This window comes from Rhinatrema bivittatum, chromosome 7, assembly GCF_901001135.1.
Source record: "Rhinatrema bivittatum chromosome 7, aRhiBiv1.1, whole genome shotgun sequence".
Lineage (NCBI taxonomy): Eukaryota > Metazoa > Chordata > Amphibia > Gymnophiona > Rhinatrematidae > Rhinatrema > Rhinatrema bivittatum.
The window spans coordinates 65637050-65657785 of NC_042621.1; the positions used below are offsets into that span (position 1 = coordinate 65637050).

The 20736-nt window shown below is 45.1% G+C and overlaps 1 protein-coding gene across 3 annotated transcripts in view; it reads right to left on the reverse strand.

Annotated features, from left to right (window-relative positions):
* LOC115095157 (myosin light chain kinase 3-like) overlaps positions 1-20736 on the reverse strand; it is a 78966-nt gene that overhangs the window by 41650 nt on the left and 16580 nt on the right. The window contains exon 1 of one of the 3 annotated variants that reach the window (XM_029608461.1): positions 8438-9178. The exons of the other annotated variants lie outside the window; for them this stretch is intronic. Within the exon in view, the coding sequence (XP_029464321.1) occupies positions 8438-8983 (546 nt within the window). The 5' untranslated portion in view covers positions 8984-9178. Of the gene's footprint in view, positions 1-8437; positions 9179-20736 lie in introns of those variants that run through there. 3 annotated transcript variants of the gene reach the window in all.

The window sequence follows — 20736 nt, forward strand, 5'->3', positions numbered from 1 at the left end:
TGTGCCCATTCTAATTAAATCAAGGTACTGTTGGCATGATCTTTATCAGATCTCCAGGAAGGAATCCCACTGAATCTTGTACAGTGGGGGTAGGCAACTCCAGATCTGGAGAACCACAAACCAGATCTGGCTTTCAGGATATCCATAATGAATATGTATGAGGAACATTTGCATACACCTCCTCCATTGTATGCAAACATGTCTCATGCCTATTCATTGTGGATATCCTGAAAAACAGACCTGTATGTGGCATTCTAGGATCAGAGTTGCCTACCTGTGATGTAAAGCATAAGGCCTTAGGGAAGGCTTGCCACCTCACTCATGTCATCTTGAGCAGGTTGATCCAGTCCTGGTTTTGCCTCATTCCATGCATGGAAATGTTGTTCTACTTGTTTTTATCTTATTTTTGGCATAGCAGGTTCTTCTTGACTCTTCTGATTTCTATGTCAATTGGAACCAGCCTCTGTGATGCCATAAACTATCATTCACAACTATCTGGGGTGTTTCCTCTATCTTTTATCTTCAATTTGATTTTTATTGCATTTTTCTAATATACAATAACAGATAGTGGAAAAGGAATACTATTAATTAGTTTCCTCCTATTTATTTTTTTTTTAGAACCTTTCTCAGCCCAGCTCTATTAATGAAAGTCCTTGGCAGGGGGACACAGGTTGTGACTCCCCTCTAGAATCCAGCACACATGCACCCTAGTTCCAGCCACTAGCTGTCACCATTGCGCAATAGCTGGGGACTCCTTCATCCCTGGGGGGCTGTGAACGCTACCTCCAGCTGATTCCCAGCCCCCGCTGGTCCAAAGGAAGAAAAGCTGGGCCCAGGAACTGAATAGTCCGACTTTTTCTGAGAGAAGTCAGAACTGCAACTCCAGGCAGGCAATGGGCCAAAACCAGATCTAGTTCAGTATGTTTGGTTTGACCTTGGTGAGGTGGCAACCCTACTTCAGGGAAGAATCGCTGGAAACAAGGAGGACTTGATGATAACAAAAAGATACAAACCTTTTATCTGATGTTACCAAGTGTCCCGTCCCCCACGTTTTCTGATTTTACCACAAAGTGTGCATGGACTTATGATCTCACATCCAGATGAGTCCCTGGCGCACATTCCTTCACATCATGACTGCCAGTTCCATCACTTTACCATTGATCCCCTGTCACACACACACATAGATTCCATCTCCCAATCCCGTTTCTTACCACTCCCACATTTCTCCTTAGCAATCTCCCTCTGGAACCTGTTTTCCTTGAAGTGGCAGCTAGTCTGAGACCTAAACCACAATGGCAGCAGTTGCAGGGTCATGATGTGAAGGAATGTGCACCAGGGACTGATCGGGAGTACACTCTGTTCCCAGGCCCCATATTGGCCCCACCCCTCCTGGATTCCATAGGGCATGGGAGCAGAGTAGCCAAGGGGAAAAACAAAATACCTCTACCAGGAGGTTATACATAGCAGTCCAGCTTATTTTGGGGGTTTTTTTGTTTTTTTTGGTAGGAAGTGTTTTGGTGTTCTAGGGACAAGTGTAATATTTGCAATTCTGCCTTTTCATAGATTCTGTGACCGGTTGCAGAGGGCGGCCCTGTAGCTCCGATTCTGGCAAAGATGGCCACCACTGCCTCTGCATGCCGACCTCCCTGGCGTCTCCGGAACGGCGTGGGTGATCCCGGTCGCCATCTTGAATCTGGTATAACTTAGGGCGCGCGTGCGCCTGCCTCTGTCTTATCCACGTCATGGCGGGAACCTCAGGGGCATCCCTTCCGCATGACGTCACTGCCTATGTGTACTTAAGCCTACCGGACCTTCCTACCAACGAGTTAGCAAGGATTCCATCTTGCTCAATTCCTTTCCTCAGACACACTTCGCCTCACTGTTCCTGCATTCCAAACTGAGTGACTCAGGTACCCGCTCCTCGGGGGCCTTGCTGCACTCAGGGCTATCCACTCCTCGGAGAGCATTCTCTGCGAGTCTCACCTTCACCAGCTTAGTGAGTACCTCTCGCTATTTCTACAGACGACCCTTCAATGTTCCTACTCCGGATCTCCACTGCTGCTACAACTATATCTCTACTGCAACACCACGGAGTGAGTACTAGACTTGATCTTTAACTCTGCTTCTCTCTTGCTGTGCGGATCCTTGGGTTACCCTGCTCTGCGGACCACTACCAGATCCACACTGTCTTGTGCCTGCTGCCAACATCTATCTCCGGCCTACCCCACACTGCGGACCACTACCGGAGCTTCCACGTACAAGAACTTCCAAGAACCAAGTATTTCCTGGGTTACCCCGCTCTGCGAACCACTACCGGAGAATCCGTCTCAGGTCTTCCTACTCAAGGACTGAGTTTATAAACCCGCTCCTCAGGTTTCTCTTTGCTGCATAATAAATATTTCTCTGACTCCTGTGTCCATCACTGCTGAGACCCCGCCTGTCGTGGAAAGTCCCCACAGGGCTCCTCCCTGTGGGTGGAGTCAGCTCTCTCCACGACCCAAGGGCCCACAAACCAAGTTCAAGTTAAACATGTGCGAGGAGGGCCCTGGGAGGCTGCTCCAATTTGCCCTCCCCTCTAAGGGCAGTCCTGCATCTGAGTACTGGCACCTTTTTTTCTAGAAAAAAATAGCACTGCATTACAGTTAAGGGCCTTCATTGTCAGTTTTTATTTTATTTTTTCCTGGGAATATAGCAATGTTATTACAACAAGAACAAAAATGGGAGAAAATCAGCAGAAAAAAATTACTCATCATTTTCTGAGTAAAATGTTAAAATTTATTTTGGTGGATAGAAGTGAGGAGAGTAAAAATATACTGCTCAAGACCGCGGTGCGAACACCGAAGGAGAGGCTGAGGAAGACGCAGCCTGCCCACAGGACCAACAGGAGCAGAGGGCAGCGGTAACACCAGCAGAAGCAGGAGCAGGTAGGAGGTGGAGAGAGGAAACTGGCAAACGCTCGAAGTGCGCTCTCCCTCCTCACCCCATCGAAGGAGGAAACAACCTCATGGTGCCCGGACTGTTCCCGTTCACTACCCGCCCCGAGACCGCCCGCCACATCGCAGTGCCACTTAAGACCGTGGCGCGAACGCCGGAGAAGAGGCTGAGGAAGGTGGGACCGATGGGAGCAGAGGGCAGCAGCAACAGTGGCAGAAGCAGGAGCAGGTAGGAGGTGGAGAGAGGAGGCCAGAAGACGCTTGAAATGTGCTTTCTCCCCTCCCCACCCCCGGAAGAAGGAAACAACTCACCAGCACCCATGGGACTGTTCCCACCCATAACCCGCCCCTGAGACTGTCCACTGCATCCCAGCGCTGCTCAAGACCATAGCGCGAACGAAGGAGCGCGACAAAGATGCATGCCCCTTTGTGCCTGCTGATGCTCTTCTCTTCTGCTCTTCTGTCCTGACAATACAAGGAAAATGGAGCAGGAACACCTCACATCAACTAAGATTGAGCAAGGTTCACATAGAAACCTTAAGAAGTTCCCTAAAATCAAACAAACAAACACTAACCTAATCTACCGCACAAGAAATAACACCTCCTCAGCAGATAACGCCTACCTAAATGTTCTCACTGCTTCTTGTAATTGTATAGTCTATTTCGAAAAAAAATCCCCCTAATAAATGATTTAATTGAGGAATTAAACCCAGCCATCTTCTGCATCACCGAAACCTGGCTGAACAATAATAACATGCTCTTAAATCAAATTGAACACTCCGTTTACGATATCTTTCATTTCCCCAGGCACAAGCGTAGGGGCGGGGAACTACTAATCATTTAGTAAAAAAGAGCTCAAACTTACTCCATACAAGTTAGAGGTTAACCCTCCTTACGAAGTGGCAATACTTAAATCGTCACAATTAAACATTGGTATTGTCTATTGTTCCCCTGGAATACTACAAAAATACCTTTCACCTCTTATCGAAGCATTCACAAAGCATTCCCTTCATCCAAATCCACTCTCAAAGTAGGTGACTTTAACATATATGTTGATAGAACAACCAAATCCTCCACATGTGAAACCTATTTAGGAATTATGGAAGCAATGGGATGGTCACAATTTGTAACTGAACCAACACATAAAGCTGGACATAATCTGGATCTTATATTTACCAACCACAACAATTGCATGATAAATACCTTTCACACGATTCTACCTTGGTCTGACCACCAACTACTAAAACCTGAAATAATCATCCTCAACACAACAACTCAAAACCCAAACATCAACCAGGCATTCATCTTCAGAAAAAAGATAGAGCCAGAGCTACTCACTGACACTATAAAAAATAAACTAATTGACCTCAACTTTCCTAATGCCTCTGAATCATTTGACACACAGGATATCATGGTTAAAGAAATGGTGGACAACTTAAGCCCAATCCAAACAAAATCAATCCAACCCTACCAACATTTCTCTAAATCTCTAAACATAAGAAACCTTGGCACAATGAAGAATTAATACGCAAAACAATCATTGAGAAAATCTGAGAAACTTTGGCGGAAAAGCCAGACCTCAGAAACACTTGGAAAATACAGATCACTACTCTCTCAATATCGGTCTTCTAGCAACAAAGCGAAGAAAGAACACTATGCTAAACAGATTCATGAAGTGATATTTAATTCTAAATTACTCTTTGATGTTGTTAAACACCCAATCAAGGTCCCCATTGTCCTCTATCTCGAGCAACAATAGCTTTTCTAAGGATGCCTGCAACAACTACGTCAATCATTTGTCAGAAAAAATAACTAGACTAAAAAACCAATTCTCTGCATAACCACTGACCAGAGAACATGATAAAAATCATGACCCAGCTAAATGGATCACCTTTGTTAGAATACCTAAATTACAAATCACACAAATAATTTCTAAAAAACCTGAAAATCACCCTCTCGACCCCATCCCAGCTAGCTCCTTAAAACTAATAGGGGTGTGAATCGTGTGATCGATCGTCTTAACGATCGATTTTGGCTGGGGGGGGGGGGAGGGAAATCTGATTGTCGTGTTTTGTTTTTTGTTTTTTTTAAATCGTTAAAAATCATAAATCGGGGGAGGGCGGGAAAACCGGCACACCAAAACAACCCTAAAACCCACGCCGAACCTTTAAAACAAATCCCCCACCCTCCCGAACCCCCCCAAAATGTTTTAAATTACCTGGGGTCCAGTGGGGGGGTCCCGGCGCGATCTCCCGCTCTCTGGCCACGGCTGCGTTAAGAGAAATGGCACCGGTGGCCCTTTGCCCTTATGTGACAGGGCAAAGGTAGCGCCGGCGCCATTTTGGTTCCTGGCTCCCGACGTCACGCGTGCAGGAGATCGCTCCCGGATCCCCGCTGGACCCCCAGGGACTTTTGGCCAGCTTGGGGGGGACCTCCTGACCCCCACAAGACTTGCCAAAAGTCCAGCGGGGGTCCGGGAGCGACCTCCTGCATGCGGGCCGTATTGCCAATATTCAAAATGGCGCCGGCGCTACCTTTGCCCTCACTATGTCATACGGGCGACCTTAGTCTGCCTTCTGCCTACATCACTAAACTAAGGAGCAAGAGGGCTCTGCATTTCGCACGTGTTTTAAAACATGAGGGTTTTGGGGTTTTTTTGTTGTTGAGGTTTCTGAACTCACGAAATGCTTCTTGTACCTCAGCCAGTTTAGTGGGTTTTTTTAAATTTACGCTTTTGTAAATGTAGCTGTCCAGAACTAATGCTCTGTCACTTTCTAGCCATGTAAATACCTTGCTATTCTCCCCCCCAAAAGCAATTTCCTGCACCTATACTCCTGGAGATGTGGAGCGCTGATGCTCAACTAAGGGAATAAGGCAGTAGGAAACAGAGGAGATGCTTAGCCGGTGCAATTCAAGCTGTTCAATAAAATAGGCCACAAATAAGTAAAAACATCTTGAAGCAAAACATGATTTACTGGTCTTCTAGTGGAGTAGTAGGATGCTGGGGTGTTTATTTTTTTTATGGAACCCCATTCCAAGGTGTAGGCAGTTCTTTGGCAGAGACTGTGACTGGATCAGCAAAGGAGCCTGTGCTGAGGTGGAGGGTTTTTGTGGAAGAGGCCATGATTGGAGCAGCAATGGGGCCAATGTTGGGGTGCAAGAAGCAGCTATATTGATGGATTATATAATTTAAGAAGTGACTTGACAGCCAGCCCAATCGCCTGGCATATTATCTCCTGTCCGATAGGTTGGCAGGGGTCGGAGGAGCTAGAGAAGCAATGTGCTTGATCTTGGGGGGGGGGGGGGGGGGACACAAGATGGTGGATGCAGGCCCTACAAGCCAAAATAGTAGCTTTTGGGAACGTCTTGTAGAGTGCTCTACCCCTCTGGGCAAACAAGGGGACGTGTTGGGGAGGGGAGGTCTCTATTAAAAAAGGGGAAAATATTGACTTGAAATAGTCTGTCCCACCTCCTAAATATTTATAAACACAAGATATAAATCACACCACTGTGTGTTACTAGCTTCTTTATTTTACTTCAGAAATTGAACTATGGATGCCGTATCACCTACGAACAAGTGACCCCCATTGTTTTTGTAAAAAAGAAAAAACTTTATTTTTTTTTTTATTAGTTTATAGAAAACAAATCTTTTTATTATTATTGAAACAATCAGAATAAAACAGCAAATGACACTCAGATAAGTTCCACAAGGAATGAAAACCTTAAAGGCGAATTTTAAAAGCCCTTCGTGCGCCAAAGCCAGGAGATATGCGCAGAAGTCAGGCCAGCGCACGCTGCATGGATTTTAAAAGGCACACGAGTATGCGCGTCTGTCCCGGAACACGCATGAATAAGAAAGTTGTAAGAAGGGGCGGGGTGTGGGCATGGTCAGGGCGGAGCTTGGGCATTCCAGGAAGATACTTTGAAAAGCGCGCTCCAAGGTCCTCTGCTGCATTACTTTACTTCTGCTCTGAATGGCATGTAAGTATTAAAAATTTAAAAACTAGGTGAGTCAGTGGAATTTTAAGGATTTGGATTAAAAGAGTAAAATGGAGGATACATAACGGGGGGGGAGAAGTGGCGTTAGGAAATCCAATCCGTAAACTGGACGACCTGGGAACGAACTGGGAAAAAGAGCTAGTGTGTTGGCATGCTTTGGAGCAGATTTTAAAATGTACGTGCGCGGCCTAAATTTGTGCGCACTACTCGGCGCGCACAAATGTACGCCCGATTTTATAACATGCATGCGCAGCAGCACACATGTTATAAAATCAGGGGTTGGCGCGCAAAAGGGGGTGCACACTAGTGTACCTTGCACGTGCCGAGCACCTCCCTTCCCCTACCTGTCCCGCCCCCCAGCCCAAAAAAAAACCCCCATAACTTGTGCGTGCCGGCTGACTGCCGGTGCGCAATCCCCCGGCCTTGCAGAGGTCTCTGTCCACGCACCACCCATTTTTTCAAGCCCCGGGACTTAAATGCGTCCCGGGGCTTTACGCACGCCACCGGGCCCTTTGTTTTTAAAATCCCCCACACACACACACTTATGCAGTAGAGCTGGCATTTGCGCGCACATGCACGCATCTATATAAAATTGTGTGCACATGTACAGACGATTTTATAAGATGCGCACATATACGCGCGTATGATATAAAATGGCTGCATCTATTTGCGCGAGCCAGCATACACCTGTACAATTACACCCGCATGGCTGTTTAAAAGTTATCATCCCCGAGCTCAAGCAATACTCCTCTGGCAATGGGTTTTCTTTTAAGCTGGAACATTCTCATAGTGAGTGCTTCTTGTATTACTAGCGCCACATGTAATCATCAAATAGTACGCTGAGCGGAACTGGGCACGACTGGCAAAGGGAACGCGGTTTTTGTAGCAGAGAGAGCGTACATATACACAAGGCATGTTGCTTGATCATTTTACTGTTTTGCATGTTTTAAAAATATTTGCATCTTTTAAATAATATATGTACGGATCCATAAAGGCAGCGGAATGAGGTGGACCACGGGGCCAAGGCACAACCAAATTTTTACCCATGTGGCATCAGCAACTAGGGAACTTGGGGTTGCAGTGGGAGAGGCTGGTTTATTTACTCTCCCCCCCCCCCCCCCAGAAAAAAGGTATTTTGCTATGGGATAGAAGTTTCTCAAATAAATAAGCATCCTCCCCATTTCATTATGCAAGGTGTGTTTATTCTTTCTGCCTCTAAAATTGATCTTATTAATCCTTATTCCCTTTCCTAGCTCTCTCTCTCTCTCTCTTTGCTTATGCACGTACATATATGAGATCGTGAAACTTGTAAGGTAAGTTAATTCCTTTGCATTAAAAATAATCACAGAAAATCTCTTTTATAGCTATGAAAACTTAGAAATGTTAGGGGACAAAATCAGCAGTCAGCAAAGTATTTGACAAGCAGCGACACCCCAATAATAATCGAACTTTGGGAAAGCCCGCTAAGAGAAACAGTGAGAGAGAACTAGATCACCTGTACCAACCTCATCTGGGACCTCACTCAGGCTTCCTTTTTTCCAGGGTACGATGCCCTTGAGGATGAAATCCACTACTGTAGAATTTTTGAAAGTCTCTCCGATGAATACGATGGCCTTGTCCACGGCAGAAACCATTTTCTCCACCCCCAGCAACCTCTCTCCTTGTTTTAAGGTATCATGGTGTACGTTTTTCACCAGCCTTAAAATCTCCGTGCAGACACCATCCATGTTGCCATCAGCATTGTTTAAGCCTCCCTCGGCTTCCCTCCTCAGGTTATCAGGCATGGAGATCACCTTTAGCTTATCAATCCCCTTTTCCAAGTCATCGATGCCTTGGTGCACTGTTCCCAGTTTTTCCATGACATCCTCTTGGAAATTCAACAGCTTGTCAACTTTGTCATTCAGGAGGTTGAGTTTTTTGTCCAGGCTGCTTAGGTTGCTCCCTCCTGCAGCCGATGACCTGCTCGGGGATTTGCCAGCCCCGCCTGCTGAATCCAGGTTGCTTTCGTACATTTTTGCCAGGCAAGAAGTCAGTGAGACTTGCCTGCTCATTTTATTGATGTGCACAGCAATGGAGAGACTCTCCAAATGTTTGATGTACCCAGGGAAGACTTCTTGCCTGGGACTAGGGAGGTGCTCTTGGGTGAAACTATAGCTGCTTGGACAAACCTCTCAACTAGTGCCAGTGACATTGCCCCACTGTTGTACAAAATAGATTTTAATTTGCTGTGTTATCAGCTTTCTCATTCTGTACCTTTTAAATGACAGGCTAAAATTGGCACCAACCTCTTTTTGGGGCCTCTTGACGTCACACGAAACATTTAAAATTCCTTCTTGAGAGGCTGTTGATGGGCAGGTATCTTAAGCATTAGCAATGCCTGCGACTGACGTCCACGGGAAAGCAAGCAATGTTTGGTCTACAGCACAGCATTTGTTTTTCTCACCTACCAAACAAGTTTCCAGAAGACACGGCTCTTTGCCACCGCAGGAAGGATTAGGGAGTTAACCCACCGTGGTGTCTGGTTCATTCCTGACAGCGGGGCCGTGTAACGTGAAGGCCTGCCCGGTGCTGCCTGCACCGCTGGGTGCTCTTTAGGCAGACTGCCACCTGTATCTATAAATCAGCTCTCGGTAACAATGTTTGGAACTAGATCCAGTATCTGGGGCTGGGGACACCATTGTAAGCTGACACTCCCCTTGGGTCTTAAGCATTTTTGCATCGCAGTTACATTTCTTATTCAAATATCAACACAACCGTGACAGTGTTCAGAGGTCATGAAACCAACCTTGTCGGGGTGGGAAAAAACAGCTCCACAGCTAATAAAATCGACATCTAATTTTGTTCAGTATTTGCCACTCTTCTCCAGCTATTCTTAATTTTAGATATCCTTTTGTGCATGGCATTTACACAGTGCAGTGCTAGGCACAGTACCTATGTGTTGGAAGTAGATATTCCTTGCTTTTCAACATAAAGTATCCCTCCCTATCGGTGAGCTGAGTAAATCATAAATACGAAGCAGCTGCTATTTTCTTTTTAGCTGGACATCAACTATTTGGGCCCCCGCACCTCAAATATCCTAGTTTCAGATGCATATTTGGTTTAGTCATTTTGAATGAAGGGTAAATTCGTGATAACCTCTCAACCTAACATTTCAAATTCAACTACACACATCCGTGAAACCAACCAGAAGCGCCTATCAGAACAGACTAATCACACAACCGGCGAAATCCGTTCTGAAGAAACGTGCATTATCCACAGCGGGTCCTTCACTTTGGAACTCGCTCCCTCCAGACCTTCGTCTGGAACCATGCCACCCTACATTTAAAAAGAAACTTAAGACTTGGCTGTTCAAACAAGCTTTCCCCTAGAGCCAAGAACACGAAGAAAAGTAACCTACTTCGATTAATTTGTACAACTAACTCAAACTTAACTCAAAAACAAAACTCAAAATTAACTCAACTTAAGCAACTAAGAACTCCTGTCAGAGTAATCAACAACCTTTGACAACTCAATAATGTTCTCTCTTTTTTAATGAGGCAGGTTTATTTACCTTGGTTCTATTTACCTTGGTCATTCTTTTGTTATCTCAGTGTTACTCTCTCTTTTGCCTTCTCTTCATTCCAAGTTGCATTTTATCCCTGTTTTATTGTAACTGCTACCTTATTCTTCTATCACATGTTAATGTTTTTAAGTTATTAAGTATTTATTCTGTTGTCACACCTTGTTATTTGTAAACCGGCATGATGCGACTCCCATCGCGAATGCCGGTATATAAGAAATTTAAATAAATATAAATAAATAATGTTAAAACTTGTTTACTTAATTTTCAATGTTCAATGTAAAACTCCTGTTTTATTCTTATTCTGTTCTATGTAAACCGCTAAATGTAGCGACAGTTACTGTTCCTTGTGAACCGGGGTGATATGTATATTATACAGGAACCTCCGGTATATAAATCATTTAAATAAATAAATAAGGATAACTGAGATCAAATCCTTGCTTTTTTTGTGAATTTGATGAAGATAATGTGTGGCCCTGAGTTTTGTAGTTGCACATTAACCAACCACTATTGCATTCTTCCTTCAGCCATGCTCATGAATTCTGTGCTAAAAAACAACCCATAGTACTAGAGCACCTACTCCAGAGATGGGTGAAAATAAGCTTCTTCAGTGGTGGAATTATAAAAACATAAGAACATGCCATGCTGGGTCAGACCAAGTTTCCATCAAGCCCAGCATCCTGTCTCCAACAGTGGCCAGCCAGATAAAATCTGCCAAGGTACTTCTAAGTTAACGGAGAAGTTAATTTCTTGTTACTCGCTCCCAGAAGCAAAAGGCGGCATTTCCCCAGGTCTACATGGTTAATAATTGTTAATGGCCAACTGTCCTGCAGACACTTGTCCAAACCTTTTTTAAACCCAGCTACACTATTAACTTTGACCACACCCTCTGGCAACCAATTGCACGACTTAATTGTATGCTGACTGAAAAAAAAAACCCCAAACATTTTCTTAAATTTGTTTTAAATCTGCTACCAGTTAGTTCCCTGGAATGTCCCCTAGCCTTAGCACTATTTGAAAGAGTAAATAATTATGCCCCATTTACCTGGTCCATGCCACTCATAATTTTATAAATCTCTCTCATATCCCCATTTTAGTTGTAAATGCATTGAGTCTGGATAGTACAAAAGATATATAAAGCCATGATGCAATTACAATCATTTCATTATGTTTTTATTGTAATATATATATATATATATATATATATATATATATATATATACATACATACACACACACACACAGGAAGATCTATCCTTTAAATATACAAAGCCAAACATTTTAAGATACCTCTATTATCTACATAGTCAACCTATTGTTCATTTGTGAAGAGTCTGAAGAGGTCAGAGAAAAGAAAAAGCAAAACAGCCCAAAAATCAATAGAGTAGAAAGCTTTTGCCTCCCATTGATAGACTGCATGAGCAAATCTAGGCCAACATTCTAACAACTCACCTGTTTTATACCTTCCTTCATTGATAATAATTCAGAGGCCTCATTTATTCTCAAGAGTGACCTCATGAATAGTCATCAGATCTTTTACTTAAAAATGGAGTCAGTTCTACTGAAATCCCTGCACCTTTTTCATAATCCACTACATTCACTGGCACCAACTACCGTTTGTTACTTCATGAAGGTATATATTCCACACTGACCTATTGCAATGCATATATTTTCCTCACTTTATGATTAGCGTCTCTGCAATAGGAAGACTGGAACTGTCATTATGACAAAGTCTAACAATAATTTGTGTTTCCTTTTTTTTTTTTTTTTTTGGTAATTTAAAATATTGGAAACAAATTCAAACATTTGTATGCTCACAAGAGTGATATCAACCAATACATATGCACAGATTTCTAAACAACCCATTCCACTCATCTCACCAAATAATTTGTGTTCCTAAAATGATTTGCAATCAGTTATCTTGGTTGGAGACATAAGAACATAAGAAATTGCCATGCTGGGTCAGACCAAGGGTCCATCAAGCCCAGCATCCTGTTTCCAACAGAGGCTAAACCAGGCCATAAGAATCTGGCAAGTACCCAAAAACTAAGTCTATTCCATGTTACCATTGCTAGTAATAGCAATGGCTATTGTTGCGATTCCGGGCCGCCCCCGGAATCGCCACTCACCGGCTCGCGGGTTGACGCGGATCCCGCGCTCCCCAGGGCCCCGGGGACGCCGCCGACCACAGGCCCGGCGTTCCCCCAGCTCGCCCGGGCCTACAGCCGCTTCTGCTGTCGTTCCCCTGCCTCGCCGGAGCAGCCGGCGCCTCGCGGCGCTAAGCCCCGCCCCCTAGACGCACGCGCGCGTCTCTTTTGATTATTTAAAGGGGCCAGCGCGGGAAAGCCTTGGGGACGCCCCTGATGATGTCAGATGCCTCCAGGGTACTTAAACCCTGCAGCCAGGCCTAATCTTCGCCTTGCAACGAGGTTCCCAGGCTTGCTCCTGTCTCCAGTTGCTGCGTTCCTGCTGTCTCGGCTTCCACTTGGTTCCTGACTCGGATTGGCATACGTTTCCTCTTGGCTTCTGACCCCGGACTGGTAATTGGATTTCTTCTGGCTTCTGACCTTGGACCGGCTTCCGTTGACCCCCTGGCTTCTGACCTCGGACCGGCTTCCGTTGACCCCCTGGCTTCCGACCCCAGACCGGCTTACGTGGATTCTCTGGCTTCTGACCTCGGACTGGCTGACGGTGATCCATCGGTTCCTGACTCCGGATTGGCGAGCAAGGACCCTTCGACACTCAACCTTGGACTGCAGCGGACCAGGCCCCCGTGGGCCCTCCTAAGCCCCAGCGGCCGGGTTCCTACGGGCTCCTCCTGGGGGGACTCCGGCTTCCAGGGTGAATCTCCTAAGTCCCAGCGGCCGAACTCCTACGAGCTCCTCTCGGGGGAGGATCGGCTTCCAGGGCGAAGGTTCTCTCAGCACAGTGCCAGCGCCTTCATCACCGCCTTCCTCGCCAGAGCTCTTGGTCGCATAGAGCTCCCAGGATTCCACCTTCGACCAGCCGCTAGTCTGTCAGCTCCGCCTCCCGGTCGGGGTCGCTGCTACAAACATCTACAGCAGCTCCTCTTCCGGCTCCGATCGGCCCAAGGGTCCACGAATCCAACAGCTATTCCCTAAGTAGACTTGATTAATAGCTGTTAATGGACTTCTTCTCCAAGAACTTATCCAAACCTTTTTTGAACCCAGCTACACTAATTGCACTAACCACATCCTCTGGCAACAAATTCCAGAGCTTTATTGTGCGTTGAGTGAAAAGGAATTTTCTCCAATTAGTCTTAAATGTGTTACTTGCTAACTTCATGGAATGCCCCCTAGTCCTTCTATTATTCGAAAGTGTAAGTAACCGATTCACATTCATTCGTTCAAGACCTTTCATGACCTTAAAGACCTCTATCACATCCCCCTTCAGCCGTCTCTTCTCCAAGCTGAACAGTCCTAACCTCTTCAGCCTTTCCTCATAGGGGAGCTGTTCCATCCCCTTTATCATTTTGGTTGCCTTTCTTTGTACCTTCTCCATCCCTGCAGACAAATGCTGGATCTCATTTTTATTAATTAGCAGCTAATTGTTAGACTCATCACAATTTATTTATTTATTTATTTCTCTATACTAAAATTCGATTCAAGAAATCACACCGGTTTACATACAACAGGATGACTAAAGGCAAGCCTTTTGGTGACATGATACAGTATAACAGATTAACCGAGTGAATATGAAGAGAACTTGCTTTACATAATAACTTTCTTATCCTTTAAATCTAAAGTTTAGATTAAGGTGTCTTTCAAGCCCTTGGTGGATAAATACCAGATAAATGAGTCTCAAGTTACTCACTGGAGATGCTCTCACTTTGAAGTTGATCAACCACGTGAAATATGGTTACCTGAACTAAATTGAATGATTACTGTAATATCTACCAATGACACAGTTCAAATGTGGTTTAATTCTATGTCTAATGCTCTTGATGTCATTGAACCAGTCAGACAATTTAATTTCCGTAGAATGAAAATTGTCCCTCGGTATAATGGTGAGCTTTGGTTGAAACAGAGGAAATTATGCCACGCTGAACATCAGCAGAGTAAGTCGAAACAAGAACATTTAGCATTATTATTATTACTTTATTAAAACTTCTTGTATTCCGCATCTTCAAATTATTTTTAGTGTAAATCAAACACATAATTTATACAAAAACCACAAACAAATGAAAATAATCACTATAATAACACACATTACAAGCATTATTTAAAAGAGAAGCACAATAAAAATCCGAATAAATTAGTTAAAAGCCTCCTGAAATAATAAAAGTTTTAACCTTTTTTCTGAAAAGCTTAACATCTCTGACCTCTTTAAGTAATTCATTCCAGTGAACAGCAGCAGCATATCATATGCACCTTGACAGCAAGCGATGCCTATCAGATGCAGCAAAAAGCAGTATTTTTCAAAGAAGATTTTAAGAAGAGGAAATAAACCAAAAGGAGTTATTTCAAACAGACAATTGGTGCAAGATCTGAGCATTTTGCAGCCTTTTCTAATGTTACAATTATGAACATTTGTTCTACCTTTAATGCAATCAAGGGTGTTAAGTGATGACATAGTCTCAGGATTTTGGGAGAAATTTGATGAAATTTCTAGATTATCCTGTACTCTTAATGCTTCATCCTCTGTTGAGTGACTATCAAAGACTTTACAAAATGAAATCACTAAATTAAAATTCTTAACTTGTCAGTTGCTGAAGGATATGTGCCTGTGACACGTGTGCAGTCTTAGGGTAGCCAGAAGACAGATTCAGGCTGGACAATAATCTTTCATAAACTTCTTTATTAGTGCTCAGTGGCGTGCGGTGACATTTATACCAGGGGAATTCAGTTTCACTCCCTCAGTCTCTTCTCCCCTAGACACATGGAATCCATCTGGCATTAGTCCTGTTGTAATAGGTAATGTATGTGGGCTTGACCCTCAGAAAGCCATCAGTAAACCATTACAATATAGTAAACTTCCAATACTCAAAATAGTATTAACTGCCAGCACTCAAAGTACAACAATACCAATGAAAAGGCAACACTGTAATTACTACATTAGGCTCTAACACACATACCTCTTATTTAGAAAACAAAACAAGCGAAGCTGTCAAATACTTGTAAAATAATATGTACCTAAACAATTGTACAAATGTTTTTAAAACTACATAAGCCCCTTCTTCAGATTCACATCAGAGATATTCACATCTAAAGATGGGTCCTATATTATCTCAATAACTCATGTACAGTATTTTTTAATTATTTATTTATTTAACATCTTTTATATACCGTCGCTCAGAATCTATCGAAACGGTTCACAAGTAAAAATTAACATATCATATATTATAAAATTAACATACAGTATAAAACTTATAACTAATCTTTTCCAGCTAAAATTACTATTAAAATATTATTAAAAATGTAGCTCCTATCATGTCTTACGACACTCCAGATTCTCCTTCAGTGTATAAAACATATCTAAAATCCTAATAAAATTCTAAAACATAGCTTCATTCAAATCCTACATCATTCCCACTTTCTCCTTTAATACATCAAACATGTCTAAAATTAATACCTACTTTTATTAAAGTAAAATTTTTGTATAGACTTAATAACCACTATCTGCATTAAATGTCCTCTTCAGCCTCCTTAAAACAGATTTGATCTCAGTATTTCCAACAGTAAATTGAATTATTCTGTATAGGCTTTAGTAAAGAATACTTAATAGTTTAATAAAAGCTATCACAGCCTACCAACAATACATATTACCCCAAGAAAAAAATCTGCCATAACAAGACACTAACTCCCAAGTCTCAAGCCGCAACAACCCGAGTCAGGAGAGAGCAGCACTGCAAATATTACATCAGGGCCTAGACCAAAACACCTCCTATTGAAAACAGAACAAGGCTGACTGCTATAGACCCCTACATGGAAACTATACACTAGCAGAATCCCTCACCTGGATCAACACAGAAAACAAAGACAGACCCTCACTAAAGGCAAAATAAGAGACCAATAAAGAACAAAGTAAAGAAATATAAAATATCAATTATACTAGTAAAACCATACTAATACAAGTAGAGGCAGATTCTTAATATTATGGGGTAGATTTTCAAATAGTGCGATTTGGCATACTTTTGTTGGCGCATCAGGCGCCAACAAAAGTATGCTGGATTTTAGTAGATACGCGCGTAGCCGCGCATATCCGCTAAAATCCGGGATCGGCGCGCGCAAGGCTATCGATTCCGTATAGCCGGCGCGCGCCGAGCCGCGCAACCTACCTCCGTTCCCTCCGAGGCCGCTCCAAAATCGGAGCGGCCTCGGAGGGAACTTTCTTTTGCCCTCCCCTCACCTTCCCCTCCCTTCCCCTACCTAACCCACCCGCCCAGCCCTGTCTAAACCCCCCCCTTACCTTTGTCGGGGGATTTACGCCTCCCGGAGGGAGACGTAAATCCCCGCGCGCCAGCGGGCCGCTAGCGCGCCGGGACGCGACCTGGGGGCAGGTCCGGAGGGCATGGCCACGCCCCCGGTCCGCCCCGGGCCGTAATCACGCCCCCGGGCCTGCCCCCGAAACGCTCCCGACATGCCCCGAAAACGCCCCGCGGATCGGGCCCGCCCCCGACACGCCCCCCTCTGAAAACCCCGGGACTTACGCGAGTCCCGGGGTCTGCGCGCGCCGGTAGGCCTATTGAATATAGGCGCACCGGCGCGCAGGGCCCTGCTCGCCTAAATCCGCCCGGATTTAGGCGAGCAGGGCTCTGAAAATCCGCCCCTATGTGCGTGGGGTACATTTGTGCGCGCTACCCGGCGCATACAAATGTACACCCGATTTTATAACATGCGTGCGCTGCCACGCACATGTTATAAAATCCAGGGTCAGCGCGCGCAAGGGGGTGCACACTTGTGCACCTTGCGCGCGCCGAGCCCTAGGGGAGGGCCCCCTACCTTATTTCATTGAGTTACGCCTGCCTCTGTTTGTGGGAGAGGCGTAACTTGCGCGCGCCGGCTCGTCATCCCCCGGCACAGGCCACTGTGCAGGAGGATTCTGGCCCACCCCCGGACTGCCCCCGAACCACCGCCACGTCCCTGGCCCTGCCCCCGGCCCACCCCGCCACCACGCCCCCAGCCATGCCCCCGGACCACCCATTTTTTAAAGCCCCAGGACATACACGCGTCCTGGGGTTTGCGCGCGCTGCCAAGCCTATGCAAAATAGGCTCTGCGCGCAGGAGTAGGTTTTCGGGGATTACGTGTGTATCTTACGCACGTAATCTTTTGAAAATCTACCCCATAATATTTAAAAACTGATGACTAGAACATCCAATAATTAAAACATAAAAATATTTATAAAAGTTCCAAAAATATCAATGTAATATTTCAAAACAGAAGACATATCAAATAGCATTCAATAAGGAATCTAATAAAAATTTTAAAAATCGCCTGCTCTTCATACCTGGGATGTTTCGATTTTCAGCCGCTGAGATTGTGGATTGGGGGAGAGGGAACTGTACAAACTTTATCCTCTTACTCACATTCACACACACACACACACACACTCACACAGCCTCTCACCTATACATACACAAGATCTCACCCACAAACATGCATCTAGGCTCTCACCCACTCACCTAGGTAGTCATCCACACAAACACAGGCTCTCACCCTCCCCCACACACACACACACAGGCAGTCACACACACATAGGCAGTCACCCCTACATACAGGATCTCACCCACCTACACACATATACAGCCTCTCACACGGCCTCTCACCCACACATACACAGGATCTCACTCATCCACAAACATACAGCCAGGTGCTCACCCACCCAGGTAGTAATCCACACAGATACAGGCAGTCACACATACACACCCACAACCAGGCTCTCACCCAGCCACAAACCTACACACATGCAGCATCACTCATTTACCCACCCACACAATCTCTCAAACCTCTAACACACACACACAGAGCCTCTCACACACACACACACACACACACACAAGCTGTCATCCCCCACCACACAAGCATAATTACGCGCGTAACCCTTTGAAATTCTACCCAATATCTATATGACCATCATACAGAGACACCAATAATACTCAGTGGCAGAGTTTGTGAAGTCTACAAAGAGACTGCTTCTCCATTATAATCATCTTTTTTATAGAAAATATTTTTCAAATGCAACTAAAATCACTTAGCTTTGTCCTGATGGTATGTTTCTTCAAAATGTAACTTCTGCCTGACATTTATTAAGGTGATTTTTTTTTGTTTTGATAGGAGATTTGAATAGGCGGGTGTGGCAGATAAATGTGTGGCTACTCACTCCTCCTGCTGTAGTAGGCCGCAGTAATGGAAGGAGAGAGGGACTCACAGGAACACAGCGCAGCTACAGAGACTGAGCCCTCAAGGCCAGAGAGGCCGCTCCGCCCACGAGCTTGAAGAGTCTGAGGAGCCAGATCCACAAGAAGGATTTAACAAGCAACCCACAAGATTTTTTTTCCTTTTTGGGGGGGGGAAGAGAAGAAAGCTGGTATCTTTAAGCTTCAAGACTGTGTTTTTCCTGGTGAGGAATAAATAACCGAAAAGATTTTCTAGAGAAGTCCTGTGGAGAACCCGATACAGTTAAACACATGAGAATGCAGGGTAAGCATTTTCTTGTTTTTCCTGTGGTCAGTTTACTAGTGCGGAGGTAAATGACTGCATGTTCTCTAAGAGGCAGGATCTGTTGCAGCTTAAAGTGGGGAAGCAAACGGTGGTCAAGATAAGGACTCAAGACAAAACCAAAGTAAAGCTGAGAGAGAGAGAGACGGAAGCCCAGGAGGCTCAAACATTCGGGCCCATACAGTACAGGGCGCTCTGCAAAGAATCCAGTGCTCCAGCTGTGGAATATCACTCTGTATAAATATTAGAGCAAACAGTAGCACTACGGTGTGTGTTATTTTACACCCAGGTGTCAGGAGACGTCTGAGGGAAATTAACCAGGTCTAACTACTGATATGGTTATCAGAAATCTGAGTCGATTAGAGAGCACACTGCTGAAAATGTGTCACTCTGCCTAGATTAAACCGGACCCTAAAAGCCTGACTCTGTAACACTAGTCCATATATTCGAGAAGAGTAATCTAGAGGGGAGCTAAGAATCTGGGTTGGTTACTTATACTTGAGAGGCTAGAGAAGAGGTAGGTGGGGGTACTGATCGCATCCAGAATCCTCAACTATTTCTGGCGCCAGTTCCAACCAACCAGTATTAATGGGGCAGCGCCTGGCAAAGCAAATGCACTGGAAAATTAGGTCAAGCACTGCAAAGAGACAGAATGACCATTTTCTGGCCAGTCCAGTGGCAAGTACCATGCACTGCCATGGGGGCGGGTCCCCAGTTTTCTTCCCAGATCAGGTCTGTTGCGCCTTGGACTGACTGGGGCTGGGGATACCGTGGCAGCAGCTGGTGGATGGATTTAGAACTCATGCGATGAGGCTCTGTGAGGAGCCCTGGTGCATGGCCTTCCGGCCTCGGGACTACTTCTGCAATGACCAGGCTAGGAATGGGAGGGGAAGGTCGATTCAAATAGGAGGAAAATCCCTGGGTTAAGTTGCAAATGAAAGCACACGGTGCCAGGAACTGCTGCAACAGGAAGAAAGAGACAGGAGAAATACTGAGACAACAACAACAACAACCATTCTCCCTAGGGTCTTGCAGTTGGAAACCGGCATACCAGAGTATTTCCAGCCTCCTCCGGGGCCGGCGCGTCCCAATAGGCGAACTAGGCGGTCACCTAGGGCACCAGCCATTAGGAGGCGGCAAAGAGCAGCCATTTGGGGCCGCGAGCGGAGCCCATCCCACTCACGGCCGAGAGGAGCATTGAGCATTGCCTCTGTTTGTGTCTGAGTGAGAGGGATTGTGTGTGTGTCCGAGAGAGCAAAGGTGTTAGTGAGAGAGAGGGAGGGGGCCTGTGTGTGTGTGTGTGTGAATGAGACAAGGAACTTAAATGTGAGTAAGGGAGAGGGCCTGTTTGAATGAATGAGGTCAGGGCCGGAGCTGGGGAGGAGAGGGGCGGGCACAAGGCAGAAGGTTCTCCTAGAGCACCTAATACCCTTGCACCGGGCCTGGCCTCCTTACAGGTAAAATAGAAAGTAAACAAATGATTCTGGGCACGTTTTTTAAAAAACCTCATGCTACATAAGAGCATATTGCCTTCCCTGCAGAAAGAGGCGCACGAGCAGCTGGCTC